The following is a 16,791-nucleotide window of genomic DNA, read 5'->3' on the forward strand; positions in this document are numbered from 1 at the left end:
GTGTGTGTGTGTGTGTGTGTGTGTGTGTGTGTGTGTGTGTGTGTGTGTGTGTGTGTGTGTGTGTGTGTGTGTGTGTGTGTGTGTGTGTGTGTGTGTGTGGTGTGTGTGTGTGTGTGTGTGTGTGTGTGTGTGTGTGTGTGTGTGTTGACCCAGTTTATCCACTAGGATGGAGCCACCCTCATCAACCTCAAGCCAGGAAATAGAGTGGTTGCCTAGCAAGTTCCACATCCACGGTGCAAAGTTTGAAGACGCGTAGCCAGGTCTGTGCTGTAAACGTCAAAGTTACAGCCTTATTTCAACACAGATTTACCTACCAAAGTAGTAACATCTCCGTTGCAAGATGTCTGTTGCGGGATTCAAGAAGCAATTCTACAAAGCAAGCCAGGTAAGCGCGCAACTTTTTGAGATTAGCCGGTAGCTTAGCTAGCTAGCTAACATTATCGTTAACGCTAATTTTCCTGCAAGTTAGCTTCAAGCTAGCTAGGTTAGTTAAGTTAACCAAATTGGCTAACGTAATAGCTAAATATAAAACAAGTTTTCCTGGTTAAACACCTAAAAACAGTCTTCCTTTCAGTTACTTGATTTTTTGATAATATGCTATTGTTGTTATGCCCGTCATTATCAGCTGTCAAATACGTCGTCTGTCAAAAGTAACGCTTAGAAAGTCATGTTAACGTTATCTAGTAACTTATCTAGCTATCGCCAAATTATGTATGCTGGAACTTTTTTCTCTAGTCATTTCATTATTGCCTGTAACGTTAATAAGTCAGGTAATGGATTTACAGCCAAGTAAGTTTTAATGTTTGTTAAACTGGATTTGCGTCCTGCATTTTACTGAGGGACAGAGCTAACTGCTGGCTGACACAAAATCACCCATTGAGAGGATGTGTGCTTAGCTTGGCTTGATGAAGATGCTGGAAGGCCAGTGTGTGATGAATGGTTGTTTGCTTAGGCTGTGTTGCTGTACACAGAACAGGTGGATTCCTCACTACAATGTTATAACTAGTACCCTCTTGTAACAGTAAAGTTTCATAATCAGCAACCTATTGGATTGCCGAAGGTTGTATCTAACTGTTAGATTGAGCTGTTGACGGGCCAGACTAATTATATCAGTATTCCTTAATACCATCCAAATTGCAGTTGTCTATAGGGAAATTAGTTCATTTCCTTACTGCTGCATATTCATTTTATTAAAATAAATCATGAGCTGATCTGAAGCTATTCAGTATCTCTAAGATACAAAGGATCCACAACATTTTGTCCATCAGGGACTTATGTTTCCTACTATAGAAAGTATAATTTCTTTGTTTTTAATTTTGTTCACCACAGGTGTGACTTGTTGGACATGTATTGTTTTGGAATGTCACTCCAATGTTCTCTCTACTCTTCCAGCGTGACATAACCTAGTTAAAACTTCAAGCACAATTTAACACTGACACCAGATGGATTATGTTAGCTCAGAGAAGCAAGTTGAATGTTGTAGGCCTAAACAGTGGACATGACTGGAGTTCATGTCACATAAATGTCTCACTGACATTCAGGTTAGTCTATTGGTCTCTAACTAACATACTAAACGGGGATGGACAATTTCAGCTGTTGTTACATATTTTGCATCCAAGCCTAGTCTGTGTTTATATATTTTTTCCAGATTATTAGCACATTGGGAAAATATGTTAAGGTGGTTAAAACCCATCACCAGAAGCATGAAGCTCAACAAGACATAGGCTACAAAACAGGTGGCCTGTAATTTGATGAATCACACCAGAAAAAAGGCACGCACATCCCTAACTAAAGTGCTAAGACTAAAGTGCAGTTGCCGGGCAAATAACAGGTACATGGAATGACTTGCAGTCTGCACACTGTGATGCTCTGTTTTGCTGAATTTATTACCACACCATGGTGACTTTTCGAGTCACCATACTCTTCATCAGGCAACATATTTTGATGACACCTGCCTTGGAACAGGGCTTTGCGTTGCAGTATCACTACACAACAATGTGGTGAGTGTCGGCTCCTTGGTCAGTGGGTGTGTACCTCTGTGGGTAATGGAATCCTTGTTATGTGACTGCTGTGCCCAAACCAGATTCCAGGCCTTTAGTAATCCAGTGGAAACCGATTTAGTCAGTCAGTCAAGAAACAAGTAGTAAAAACAAAGCAGTTCTGTCTTTGCTACCTGTTTTCCACTGACATAATTGATTGTGACATTTTTGCTTGTTTACACTTGTGGTATAGATGGCTTGCTATCTAAAACCACGGTACAGCGCAACTACTGCTGGTAACTCCCACCGCCAAAAGCCTCAACTTTTGTGACATATATCTATAAGATATCTCACCCCCATATTAGCACTGACATGACAAACAAGTGTTGCATCTTGTCATTCAGGCTTTGAAAAGAACACAAGGAGGAGGCTAACGTGTTACCTATAGCCTAACCAAGGCCCAAGGCATACCTTGAGCCGTGAAGGAATACTTGATTAACAGAAACACTGCAGCCAGTCAGTTTGCTAATCATACATCTATAGGCTACATTATGCACATAGTGGTCCACAACCACTGCGTATCATTTTAATCATTTAGTCATTTTAGTAACAGATCAAGAAGACCAAACCCAGCTGCTCTAGTCTGTTCCATGTCTTCTACTGAGGCAAGACCCCAACCCCACCTCCCCAATAACTAGGCTTAGGATATAACTTAGGCCTGGTCTAGCTGTTGGTTTATCAGGCTTGGGATGGGCGGTTTTAACGGTGGTGGAGGACAACAAAATTGTGTACAGTTATGAGACCAGCAGGGGGGTGGAGGGGTGTATGTGCGTGTGTACATGTGTGTGAATAATGGCTAACCTAATGTTGAGGCAGTATGTGAATTTGGTAGCAAAAGATTCACTAGAAATTGCAGTTAAAAGCACTGCTTATTGACAAATTGATTTTATAATTGGAGGGTGTGGGGGCTGAGATGCATCCCATGGGCCATCAATTGTCCATCGCTGCCTTGGGCATTTCTAGAGACACAGCTGTTTTGTGTTTTCTCGTAGAAAAGAATATACGTAGACCTAGCCTGTGTATTTTATAAACTCTAAAGATTGATTGACCCATCTGGTGACAGGTGTTATGTACAGTGAGGAGCTGACAGCTGCACCAAGTCAAGGCAAGAGAGAAGGCAGACACACAATGAGTTGCTCTGTTTGGCCTGCCAGCCAGCCAAACAGGAATTTAGAGTTTGTCTCTGCTGAAAAATGGAGAGTGTACATGGGTGCCATATGTGAGCGAGGATGTGTGTTTATTGCCATGTGTGAGTGAGTGAGAGCAAGATAGAGTTAGCATGTGTGTTTAGTGAAAGTATGCATGAATGTGGTTGTGGTGTAGGAAACTGCAACGTTTGTGCTGACCTGATGGAATATCTGCTATTGGAGAAAGGCAGGGAAACCCATCGTATAATTCGTTGTGGAACTAAGGCTCTCAATAGTGAGGAAAGTCCAGTCGGCAGTACTAATTCCCTAATTCAGACTTGGTAATGCCGGGGTTCCTCCATTCATGGAAAACCTGCGGACGTCTGGGAATTTGGAAATTGTGTTAACCGGGCCTGAAATAAATAATGGAAGATGTTACATGTCCAAAAATGTTTGGAAAGAGGCAGCAGGGAGTGAGAAGGGAGGCTGTCCTTCACCCGGAAGGCTTGGTTCAAGTCCCTTTGGCAACAAGAAGCTGCCCTGCTGAAGTGTCCTTGAGCAAGACGCTGATGCCGTACCAGCTCCAGGTTCTCTATTCTTTAGTTGACTGTTCACTCCGACCTCCGTGTGGAGGTGGGTAAGCGAAAAGAGAATTTCCCTATGCGGATTAATAAAATAATATTCATCATGGATATTTTTATAAATATTTGTTTCATCCGGACAAGTGTAGAATGTCAAGTTAGTTATGCAAGTTAAGTAAGCAAAAAAAATCCTGTAAGTATTCTACCATGAGAGACCAGTGAACATGCTGAGTTCAGTGTGCTTCATCGCTCTGTTTGCTCTGTGTTCATAGATGGTGAGTGAGAAGGTTGGAGGAGCTGAGGGAACCAAACTGGATGAAGACTTCAAGGACCTGGAGAGGGTAAGTTCATACATTTTAATATATCTATAGTAAGTTCATGTGTAGGATTACAATATCTTTGGTATGTTATGTATATACAACCAGGTGTAAACTGCTCTCTCTTGTAACCTGTGCCACCAGAGAGCAGATGTCACCAGCAAAGCAGTGGTGGATGTCATCTGTAAAACCTCAGAGTACCTCCAGCCCAACCCGGCATCGAGAGCTAAGCTGACCATGCTCAACACGGTGTCCAAAATCCGAGGGCAGGTGAAGAGCCCGGGCTACCCGCAGCCTGAGGGCCTCCTGGGGGAGTGCATGACCAAGTACGGACGGGAGATGGGCGAGGAAACTAACTTTGGTAAGGTTGGAGGAAGAGTGAAGTAGGGACAGTCAGACAGAGGAGGAAGTAGAGGGTGGAAGAGATAGACAGAGGTGTATCAGGACTCGACGGTGCGAGCACTTTACTTGCATTTGCTCCAAAAAATAGATGTTTGTGAATGACAAATATCAAACACAAGCGCCTGTGTGAGTAGAGATTTCGCCTTCTAACCACTATGGCTACACTGCCATTTTACATCTAAATGCTTCGGCTGTGATTAATGTGTTGGTCACTGTTTTCAAAACTACAGTTCCCAATTAAATGAGCCCTTAGTAGAGTAGGCTGCGAGCCCCGGGAGAATTCAGTGACAACGTGGTCAAAAACGGTGATGAAATGCTAACTTGCTGCACTGCAAGGAGGCAATTGGTGTTATTTGTCACACAAATGCAAAGGGCAATACTGGCTCAGCATTTGGAAGCATTCACAAATGAGATGCACAATGCCTGTTCGTTATCTATTAATAAAACCTGACACTTTAATTTTTTGAGTGTGCCCCTAAATTTCTTTCTGTGCTCCTCCTAATTTTTTTTTAATTAGGAGCACATGTGCTCCTATTAAATTTTTTTTTACAGTTGCTCCCTGGTGTATTGTTGATTGGACAACATGAAAATAGAGGAAGGTTGGAGCAGAATACAGATAAAATATGGAAATAAAAGGATTAAGGACTAAGCTGAAAAAATAGGCTTGCAGCAAAGTCAATGCTGGCAAAGCATGTGTGAGTGTATTTGTTCAGTGGGTGCAAATTTTCCTCAGGATGAAGGGTGTGTGTGTGTGTGTGTGTGTGTGTGTGTGTGTGTGTGTGTGTGTGTGTGTGTGTGTGTGTGTGTGTGTGTGTGTGTGTGTGTGTGTGTGTGTGTGTGTGTGTGTGTGTGTGTGTGTGTGTGTGTGTGTGTGTGTGTGTGTGTGTGTGTGTGTGTGTGTGTGTGTGTGTGTGTGTGTGTGTGTGTGTGTGTGTGTGTCTACTTTGTAACATGCTGCACCATGTCCTATACTATCTGATGTTGGTGTTTTGTATGTGTGTGCACATGTCTGACCTGCAGGTGGGGCTCTAGTGGACGTTGGAGAGTCGATGAAAAGGCTGGCCGAGGTCAAGGACTCTCTGGATATCGATGTCAAGCAGAACTTTATTGACCCGCTGCAGGCAGTCGCTGAAAAGGACATTAAAGACATCCAGGTAGAATGGCAGAGATGATATGCTTCTGCACATACTGGCAGGGCATGGTCTAATGTGTCATCTGCCATCGTATGAAAAATGTTTCCAGATACATAATACCAGTTTAATAGCATGCAAATATCTGAATCAAACATAGCAGAGCTGTCACACACAAATAACGATAAACAAATATAAATACTTTGATCGTTATGTAACAAGGTATCTGTGAAACCTCTTCCTCTCTATCCCAAACCCCTCTCCCCTTTCACCCCTTCAGCACCACCTGAAGAAATTGGAAGGCCGCCGTCTGGACTTTGATTACAAGAAGAAGCGTCAGGGGAAGATCCCAGACGAAGAGCTCAGACAGGCTCTGGAGAAATTCCATGAGTCCAAGGAGCTGGCGGAAAGCTCCATGCACAACCTGCTGGAGACAGACGTGAGTGGCCGCTAGACCAGATCCCCCAAGTCTAATCCTCCCTCTTATTTATGCTGCAATCCATATTGTTAGTGTCACTGATGGAACATTTATACTTGCTGGGATTTTTCATATTTTCATGTGTTCAGTTTAAAGAATGCATGTACAAGTCAACCAAAGAATCAGTCAGTTTACCTCATTTTTAATAGACAACTGCTGGTAAACCACTTATGTCTATGAAGTACCCTAAACTGATGCACCGCTGAAATGTTCTGGAGGTTAATGTAACCTATGTATAGAACTTCTGCAGCCTACAGGGACATACCACTGCCTTTGTGTGGACCTACGTAGAACCAGTTAGACATACAAAAGACAGAGGCATAAATTAACCAATACCTGCGTCAATAGGAAAAACTCTGAACCCAGATAAGCAACAGCAGATCTGTAGGAATCATGGCAGCCAAGCCACTGAATAGTAAGAGAATAAGTGGAATTCAGTATTGTCTATGTGTCATACTTGAGAGACTCTAAAGAGCGAGTCACACTCTTTAATCTAGCTAGTATCTCTTTGTATGACTGGAAGCATTGATGGGTATTTCAGGAAAGGCATGTTACTGGCTGCTCACAGCTTCTCAGCTAGCAAGCCAAATGGTTATATAATGTCTCAGAGGACGGCATGTCTCAGGTGACATGATTTGTTTTTCCACCTTGACTTGCAAACCCGTCAAACCCGTTTAGTTTGGTATTTACCTCTTTCATACCTATCCTAATGAGGTGTTTCAGAGCTTTTTGGGTGAAGCAGTTATGATGGCATAAGTGATGTTATGATAAACGAATGGGAAAAGATGGGAGCGGGCGGTGTCAAAGAAAAATAACAATTCAGAAATACAACTTTGACGTACCATAGTTAAAAGGAGTCGGTGAAGTATGCATCAAAAGATGGTTGCTATTGTAAGAGATGGCATTTCCTTTGTGTTTGGTCTCATTCTAAAATGGTTTGTTGTGTGCGTGTGCATGTAGGTGGAGCAGGTGAGTCAGCTGTCCTCTTTGGTGGAGTCTCAGCTGCAGTACCACAAGCAGGCCGCGCAGATCCTGGAGGAGCTGTCTGACAAACTTAGAGAAAGGTCAGTGCCATGACTGTGTATTTGTGGAACATCGCATGCTTTCCGTAGGTTTAGGCTGTACCCACTGTACCAAGTGGCAACAATGCCACTTTTTCTCTACCGATGCCAATTCACAGATCACTTACTTTTACTGAACAATGTAGATTTAGACTATTAGTTTTGGTTCAGTTCACACAACTGATTTAGATATGATTTATTTTTCAATTTTATGTTTGGAAAAAGGCCAGAAATCAAGTGGATTTGCTTTGATTTATGATGGACTTAGTTCTGGGGAAATTCTTTGATACCAATCTTCTTGTTCAGCCTGATATCTGGATTACTGCATCCTTACAGTTCAGGCAGGTTGTTTTTTTTGGGGTTTTTTAAATTCTGTTCTGACTCTATGCAGGGTGAACGAAGCCCAGACTCGTCCAAGGCGTGAATACACCCCCAAACCCAAACCCGCCTTTGACTTCGGAGAGGCAGAGCACTCCAACGGAGGATACACACCTTCCCCAACAAACCCTCCATCCTACTCTGCTGGTAAACTCACAGCTATTCCTATATATTCTTCGAGAGCTGTGTGAGTGCGTTTGAACATGTGAAGGCACGTGTGTAAATCGGTGTCATTGTTAGTACTGATGTGTCCTTCCTCTTGTGACCTGACCAGCCCCAGCACTATATCCAGGTCCATCCTTCCAAAGAACCTCGATGAAGAGCAGAACGCGTGAGTGACAGATGGAGATAGTGTGCCACTTACACAGAGCTCGAGCAGCTCACTTAATTGCACTGACACTGTTGCGCATTTGTGTGCGCAAAAGAGAGGTAGAGTGTATGTGTGTGTGTGTGATTGGTGTGTTTCAGTGACATCATTGAATGGAGTTTGCTGGGTTCACTAATCCTCTTGTCTAGCCCGTCCAGTCTGTCAGTTCCCCAGGAAAAGATGGGGGGCTTGTGAGAGAGAGTGGTTATTACTCTGACCACAGCTATGGATTTCTATGACTGTGACATTTTAGTCAATGTTCTCAGTGGAATGTAAAATATTTAATTGCACTAAAAGTCTTGATTTTTCACAACCATTGTTGGCTGAATTGTCTGTCTCTCACAGTCAACTTGCTCTTCTGAGCCTCAAGAACTAGGGCTACTGTCGTAATATTTTTTTTACAAATGTTGTTCAGGTGAATTAATTGAAATTGGATACACTGAGCAAAACATAGTAACATTTCCTATTATTTATTTTAAGAGGGCCGGCTAATAATGAGCTGTTAACGTCTTGTTAATATCAATTAATCCCCTGAAGTTCTACCTTTTCCAAATCTCAGTCACCACTTCATTCAAACATATGTGACAATATACGTGAAGTCACAGGTCTAAAAACATTGTCATTATGATATTTAAATGCCCTCATGTTGATCTTGAGCTTCAGAAGGATTCTCCCTCCTCATCACACTGATCACTAACTCATAAACCTCTCCTCTGTTTGACTGAGCTCAGTGTTGTGATCCTGATCCAGAGTGCTGTAGTCCTACTGGAAACCATACTGGTGACACACTGACTCAAATCAAATCCTGCTGAAGGAGAATGTACTAATCTTGTTAAAGGGCAATTCTACCTATGTCTATTTCCCTCCCCCTTTCATTTTTTATCTCCAGGTTAATCTTATACTCTGTTTCACACAATGTCCTTATTTGTTGCTCTCTCTCTCTCTCCCCCCATTTCTCTCTCTCGTTCAGCTGAGCCATGCTGTAAGGCCCTGTACGACTTTGAGCCGGAGAACGAGGGAGAGCTGGCCTTCCGCGAGGGCGACATCATCACCCTGATCAATCGAATCGATGAGAATTGGTTCGAGGGAACCATTCACGGCCAGTCAGGATACTTCCCCAACAACTACGTGGAAGTGGTGGTGCCTCTGCTGCACTGAAACCAGAAAGGCAGGAGGGGGACAGGAGGATGGAGAGGATGAAAAAGGGGGATGATAATGGATTATCAGACAGCAACTCGCAATAGTCAAAAGAGGTCTCTTCTTTATCGTAATTGAAGATTAAACATCTCAAGACGGGGACCTAAATTTTTTGTGTCTTTGAGTAAAGATATGAAGAGGCCTCTTTATACTATTAGGATTTGTTAAGAAATGGATTAAGGGGAGAAAAAAGGAGAGTAGAGATAGAGGGATGTTAATTCAGAGAAATGATGGCACAGTGTTTGGGTGCATTTACCATACTCCGAGTCTTCATAGTCATCATTTGCGCACCTGTGCACTTTCTACACTACACCTCTCTCACCGGGACTGATGAAGAAGGGTTATGCAAGAACTACATCTGTCATCACGTGAGCAGCAGTATCCACGAACACTACGAAGTGCAAAAACTTTATACCAATATTGTTAACCTATTTTATATTCACAACATGACATATCTTATCTTGTTCATTTGATCACTACCCGTTGTTTGTATTGGTACTACACACACACACACATACACACACACACACACACACACACACACACACACACACACACACAGTGTTATGAACACACTGTTCCTACACTCCCAGTCCTCCCGTCTCTGCCTTGAGGCTCTACTAGTGTTGTCATCATGGATACGCTGGAGCTAACATGGAGGACTGTTGTCGCTGTTTGGGACTATCCTCTGCTGCCATCTGGTGGTGCTGGAGATACAGTCTTGGCTGTTGGTTTCAGTCTCACTGTCTCTTGGCCTTTGTCATCTGTTATGTCAGATCCATTGGGTGATTTGCCTAAATTGTTAGCGCAGATACCATTCTTTTCACATATGTATATATATTTTATTTAGCTTCGGAAATACTTGGCCGTGAATACAGAATCACTCCTGCAATCAGTCAGTAGTCAACAATGATTGACTGTACTTGTGGTTATTTGTTCTTTCTTTTTCATACAAATGCAAGTCAGGGAAACTAAAAAACTTTATTCTAGAATAAAAGGCTGTTTTCACAGGTGATTTCTAAAAGTTAGAGGGGGGCGTCCAAAAATATGCTTATTTCATGTTTGAAAATGGCTAGTTGCTTTTTTAAATTATTGATATCACTGTTTCTGCTAGTTGTTGCTAAACTGTCTGTCATCGACTGCAGCTCTTCCAATGTTTCCCACTGCCTTCCACCTTGTGTGTCTTAGAGCTGATGCCAAAGAAGGGCTGCACAATTCATTCTCAAATTGCAAGAGGCTGCAGTAAACATGTTTCAGTCAGCCTGTTAAAAAAACGTTATTCTGGTGCTGTGCAGAATCCCTGTGCTAAAAAATTAAGTTGCATTTTGGAGAAGATACTTCATTATATTCAAACTGGGCAAATCTTAAAAATGTATTATTTTTTTCCCCACATGCCATTTTTTTGAAGTTCTGAAAAGGAAATTATGTAGAAAATTGCAAACTTTTTTTCCCAATTCAAAATCACAATATTCAGCAAAAATGACACTATATAATTTTGTCAATATTGTGCAGCATTAAGCCAAAGCCATAAGCACACAGCCTGGAGTTCCTCTTGTTTTCTCAGGCTCCACTGATACTGCTGGCAGTGTCACTGACAATGTCTTGTGGGTTTTTACTCAGCTGTTTGCTAATGAACTTTCTGTCTGTGAACTTAATTTTTTCAGTGCTGTTATGGGTGGCAGTCACACCGGAAACCTTCCTTTGGTGCTCAAACCTATAATTTAGAGCTTGAAAATTCGGCTGACAAGTATTGGGTGTCTTGTACCTGCTTGTATTTTCAGGCTGAAACTGAGCGGACAGAAGTCTGACAGAAAACCCTATCTCCCTGCCATTGTGTACAGGCCATAGTGGTGACTGTCCCTGGTTTCAGTTTCAAATAAGCCTATTACAAGGAGACTCTGAACTGTGAAGGTTTTTGCTGTTCACAAAAACGCCAACTTTCTCCTCTTGTCATGATCCCCTTATTAGACCACCCCCCCACCCACCCAGCTCATCTCTCCCATCTCTATTTGAGCTGGAAGCGGAACAGACAGGTCTTTTCAGTAGGAAAGGGCACACAGCAGTGGATTATGCCCTGCCCCCACCAGTGTCTATTCACCACCTGCCCCTGTACCCCTGCCCCCTTTCTCACTCTCTGCCCCATCCCATGGTGCCTCTGTAGCCTAACCTCATTCCCTGGTCCATCCTAGGAATCATCTTATTATTAGCATAGTATGCGCCTCTCAATGTTATGTTTGCATGTCTCGTATCTTATTCATGTTGGATGAAGGGCCGTGGGGTTTTGTCTGTGCTGAGTAATAATCTATGTGGTTCAGGTGTGGGTTAACATGCCTCATTAGACTAAATCAAAAGCCCGGGGTCTGGGAAGGGACGTGGTGGGGGTGGGGGTGGGGGTGGGTAAGGGGCTCAGGTTGATCTATTACGCAGCTCGTATAACATTGATGATGAATGATATCACGGAACAAAGGGCTAAAGATCAATTTTTTGTGTGCTGCTGTCATAGCTGTAATAGTTTCCCTAATGCTGTGGCTGACATTCATGTTCACACTACATTCTGTGATGTGTGGCGTCGCATCAAAACCCAGAAGTGTCTGAACTTTGCATTATTACTGAAAGAAGTATTATCTGACGTAAAAAGCTTTATTTTAGTATGCACAATCTTAATGGAGTTTTCAGTGTAAAAATGTATTTGCTTTGCATGTGTCTTTATTATAGCCTCTGTGTCTCTGTGTCTTAAGCGATGCCTTATTTTTGTAACTGTGACACTCTGTGGGAAGACTAAAAGTGGGATTATCCTGGATTATCTTTATGGTATATGGATTACCTCTGTGCTATGTATAATCTCCAGTGTATTGTATATTTTTGTTACGATGTATATGGGAATGGATGCTATTCATTCACTTCTTCAAATAAATATGAAGTAATTTGGCCCTAACTGTGTGATACATAGGCCATTGTTACAGCCTAATTGGTTTGAGATGATTGTCTAAATTGAAATATTTTCATGTTATGGTGTTAACATTGATCTTTATGCATCAGACCTTTTGTAACACATACCATATTAATTAATCAGGCCCCTGCTAAACACCCATGATTGATTCATCCCTGAATCAATCCATCTATCCATTCATTAATACTTTAATTTACACAAATGCTTTTGCTCAACAAACATCTTTACACTTTAGACCTCTATCCCTCACCAGCCACATTTTAATCTGCACAGAATGTCTGTATGACAACCAGACACAGTCGGCTACACCAGCCAGCTGTTGGGATTATTTCCATAGCATCTCATCGGGGAAGGCGTGTCACTCCCCGAATTACTCAGCGCCCCTTTGTCCTCGGTCGGTGCCCAGCCAGCGACACTCATGGCGGCTGCACCCGTCAAGCAGCGCTCCGGGCCAGGGGGACCCCGGGCGCAGCTCCCGCCCTGCTACTATGAAGGCTACCTGGAGAAGCGGGGACCGAAAGAAAAGGTTGGTGAGCCCGATGCGGATCAAGTGCCATGTTGTTTCACTGCATGCTGTGGTTCGTGGTGGTCAGTGTGTGTGACGCGCACCGGCTGATCTGATCCCCCCATTCCAGAGAGCTGTCAACTTCCTTATTGTGTTAGGATGGGCGAGGCGACACTGTGTTGGTGCCGGTTGGCATTTCTTCACATAGCGGATTGCAGATTTGTTTCCATGTTGTGTTTAGTTTTGGTAACATCTGAGAGGCTGAGCATGCAACAATGTATCTCTATGAATAAGTCATGCCGTGTATTCGTCAAAACCGGATTGCTGATTGTTGACAAAACATAGCATGGCATTTAAATCCCTTCACATGAATGATTCGGAACTGCATCCCATGTCTCATGAATACCATGGCTTACCTATAAATACCATAGCTTACCTATGTTTGCTATGCGTTTTCATCATTGTCAGAATTCAGTAATGACACTGAAATATAGAAAACTTGTTTTTTTCTGACAATTGCCAGCCTAATCCCTGAATTACAGTTTCATAATCTCAAATACACATATAGTCTACTGTGCACACAAAGTTATAAACAGAAAAATTGACAATATGTCCTGAGCAGCCTTGTTCATGTTAATTACTATGAGCTCTATATGGAAGGTGATTCCCAAAGAGGGGGGAAGCCCCCCTCCAGCACCCCCCTCTCTCCCTAGGCTTATTCTAATCAGACATACAGACATGTGATGAGAGAGACTGGCTCAGGTGCAGGTTATTGCAGTGATCCATGGCCACAGATTGACAACAGCTGAGGTTCAGTTGATATCCATCTCCTGGGACAGGAAATCTGGGAGTAACAAAAAAGGACAATGTGGAAAAACATCAATGTGTTTGCCACAATAGCTTAGGCCTTTTCTTTACTCATATGCCTATTTCTGTTTGTGTGTCTATCTATCTTATATGACAGGCATCCAGGCGACTGTGGACCTGTCTGTGTGGGAATGCACTGTTTTTCTTCAATAATGCTAAGGACACTCATGTAAGTTCTGGTTGTGAATGTTGTTTTGTTTTGGGTGCAATGTGGCATGTTAATACAGAAATATGTATAATATTGATTGTTGCCACACACCAATGTCTAAAAACTTTATTTTTCACAAGTTAATAGGAGCAAACTTTTTATCTCATGTAAAACGAATAAACTGAGACTTGGTGTGCGGCAAGAATCAATATTTTGCAACAGTGTTTTTTCCTGCACTTGCCAGCACCCTAAAAAAAACATTTTTCAGTAGTGCATTGATTTATCAATTTTTCACAGAAACATGTGTATTTGTGTGTGTATGTTAAAGTATGTGGAGAAGCTGGACCTCAGTGGGTTTGTGTCCCTGAAGGACGACTGCAGCCGAGACAGGAACCTGGAGGCAGCCAGGCTCATCCTGCGCATGAAGGATGGAGAGACCAAACTTACAGTAATGGCACTGTTAACACACATAGACACTCTCTCTCTCTCTCTCTCTCTCTCTCTGTCTCTCTCTCTCTCTCTCTCTCTCTCACACTCACACCTACACACACACACACACACACCTTTTTGCATGGAGTAAAAGTGCTGTCATCTTTTTCAGGCACCCAACTTGGAATCAAGGGAGCTGTGGAAGGGTTTCCTCTACTCCGTTATAGACGTAAGTGAACCTGCGCTTTCCCCTACACACACTGCATCCCTGCACCAAGCTGTCACTCTCTTATGCTTTCTGATCACAAACTCTCCCCTCTGTGCGATGGCAGCTGAATGTACCGGCCTGCCTCACGCTGCTGCCCGGCCAGCTGCAGATGCTGAGGGAGGTGGTGGACAAAGAGAGGTGCAGACGGAGAACACGCACCCCCACGCGCGCTCCGCCCTCGCCTCTCTCTGTGCCTTTAGTAGGAGAGATCCCGCCGTGAGTTGTTGTCGTGTTTCCATATATTACCATTCGTGTGTGTGCGTGTGACTGTGTTCCCACTAGTGTGTGTCCGTGTGTGCGTGCAGGTGTTTTCGACCGGTGTCTCGAACAGAGGCTGAAGTCCTGCTGGAGAGACATCCAGACTGTGGCAACATGCTGCTCCGTCCAGGCAGAGACGGATGCTCGCTGGCTGTCACCACACGACAGGACCTCAACGGGTAACGCCTGCCACATACCAGCAGACCAGAGCGGCACATTTCAGAGCCAGACACTATTTCTTCACACACACACACACACAATGTTACATGCTTTCCATTTCCTTCCGTTTTTCCCTCTCGCTCTAGCTCGGTGTTCAGACACTACCGCGTGACTCAGAGGGACCAAGGAGGCTATGTTATCGATGTAGAAAATCCAGTAAGTACACAACACAGAACTTGAATTCATTCAGTTCAGTCTAATTCAAATTCTGTGGGAGATAATATCTGACAACATTTCATGAGCTTGGAATTAAAAGGTTCTATCTGACTGAAAATTGAGTTATCCACATATTCATGATCTTTGAATGTTACTTTATGCTTGTAGAAAGTACATAAGAGTTTTTTCCAACTGGTGTGTCAAATCTTTGATGCTCAATATCTCAGAACTGCGCTCCACCCAGACAGAACCTTATAATTCCAAGCTCAGATTTGTCTGCTGTCAGAGAAAAATACTGTTTCCAAAGTGGCAGAAACAAAAATAGCCACATCCTCAGACACCCATGTACTTCTCAAAATACAGAGTTTCGCCCTGAGCCCCTCAGGGTCGTGGCAATAACTTCAAGCAAAACATGAAAATGAAACAGGAGTAACGTTTTAACCTGACAACAGCAGTAACCGTTTGATGTCTTAGAGCCAACATGTTAACCAAATTAACAAACCAGCAGCTCTGAGGCATCTAATGTGTTTCTAATCTCATGGTTTCGGTTTTCCTCTCCAGATTCCCTGTGCTACACTTCACGAGGTCATCGACGCCCTGGTAGAGAAGACTGCAGGGACGCTGCAGCCTTTCCTCCTGGAGGAGCCTTATGAGGAGAATATCAGTGAGGCCTGCATGCGGCACACACACACACACACATTCTCTAGACTACATTTGGTCTTCCTACTGCATCATTTTTCTGTTACAAGTAATCTGTGTGGCTGACCGTGTTTAACTCCTCTGTGTGTGTCTGTCATCATCAGCGTACGTTTCCTCCAACGATGAGAACGGAGAGAGGATGCTCCACACCGCCCCTCTCAGCCCCCTGCCAAAAGCCCCTGCCCTGCCCCCAAAACAAGGTATCTGCCTTTTACTTGGACCACACACAAACAGACCCAAACACACAGACAGACACAGCAATGCTAACCACTGTTGTCGTTCTGGTGCAGATCGTTGGCCCAGTAAACCCCTGTCCAGGTCGCCCGCCCCCGACCGCCGCATCCTGACCTCCCCGGTGCCGTCGTCGCCTACCAACCCAATGAGACGCCTCATCCTCTCTCCTTCCCCTCTAGCACAGAGTGAGTGGAAGGCGTCCTGACCTACCGCACCTCAGTCACTCCTGATTCCCACACTCACACTGTTATTACCAGCTCTGTTTACACTCACACTGTTTGTTTTATGCCTCAACAGCGCTCAACGAGGAACTCAAGATGAAGCTGGAGAAGAGACGAGCCAGTCAGGAGTGACTCACTGAAGCAGCACAACCAATAAGGAACAACTTCCTGTCACAGCTCAGCCAATCCTCAGTGCCAAACTACCAAACCCCCTTCACACCGCAGCTATATAATCATCCTGTGCCTTCTAGGTGGAAGACAAGTGACTACAAATTACTACCATCTTTGGTCGTGGAGCGTCAGGATGTTCTGGCTTTTGTTCTTCTGGCTCTGTTGGTGCTGGACTTGAATAAGTAACTGCGCACTGAAGAACAAGACGAACACTGGATTAGATTCATACATAAACACAAAATCCTGCCTGCCTTGGTTGGGTGATGATCCACTTGAGCTTTGTCCAGCAGCATAAAACTGTTGCAAACTGCCTCCAAACAAAACATTGTGCCAATGAATGATCCCCCTTCTGACTACAGTCGTCAAGAACATTGATCCAATATGACGGGCAGCTGAAAGCTTATTGGAGAAGCACAGACAAATATCAGGCCGAGACCTGAGCCTGTTGTTTTTCTGTTTGAGCCCGTGTGTGTGTGTGTGGAGACTGGGAAGAACCGAACCACAAATTGCAAAGACTAACCCCGAAGAGACAAAGTATGACCTGGGGACACTATATCTGCTCCGGGACAGAAACAAGCCAGGGACACTT

General features: G+C 43.6%; 2 protein-coding genes across 3 annotated transcripts; both read left to right on the top strand.

The window, feature by feature from the left end:
- The first annotated feature begins 231 nt into the window (after positions 1-231).
- Positions 232-11,452, top strand: LOC139650279 (endophilin-A2-like). 2 transcript variants are annotated; one of them, XM_071526895.1, is made up of 9 exons: positions 232-385; positions 4,020-4,088; positions 4,209-4,425; positions 5,487-5,620; positions 5,877-6,035; positions 7,035-7,138; positions 7,527-7,660; positions 7,788-7,844; positions 8,851-11,452. In XM_071526895.1, exons 1-9 carry the CDS (start codon positions 341-343, stop codon positions 9,036-9,038), a joined length of 1,107 nt encoding a protein of 368 aa, XP_071382996.1. In that variant the 5' UTR covers positions 232-340; the 3' UTR covers positions 9,039-11,452. The 2 variants fall into 2 exon arrangements, with proteins under 2 accessions (XP_071382996.1, XP_071383003.1); XM_071526902.1 differs by lacking the exon at positions 7,788-7,844.
- A 992-nt stretch (positions 11,453-12,444) lies between these two features.
- On the top strand, positions 12,445-16,224 carry stap2a (signal transducing adaptor family member 2a). Its single transcript, XM_071526974.1, has 11 exons — positions 12,445-12,553; positions 13,497-13,568; positions 13,876-13,995; positions 14,149-14,205; positions 14,309-14,460; positions 14,550-14,681; positions 14,808-14,877; positions 15,439-15,541; positions 15,681-15,776; positions 15,867-15,995; positions 16,108-16,224. The coding sequence occupies exons 1-11, from the start codon at positions 12,446-12,448 to the stop codon at positions 16,161-16,163; spliced, it is 1,095 nt and encodes a 364-aa protein (XP_071383075.1). The 5' UTR covers position 12,445; the 3' UTR covers positions 16,164-16,224.
- The last annotated feature ends 567 nt before the right edge of the window (positions 16,225-16,791 follow it).

Source organism: Centroberyx affinis, unplaced genomic scaffold (assembly GCF_046629955.1).
Source record: "Centroberyx affinis isolate AG114_WGS23_722 - 3 ecotype Tasmania unplaced genomic scaffold, CSIRO-AGI_Caff_v1 ptg000112l_1, whole genome shotgun sequence".
Taxonomy (NCBI): domain Eukaryota; kingdom Metazoa; phylum Chordata; class Actinopteri; order Beryciformes; family Berycidae; genus Centroberyx; species Centroberyx affinis.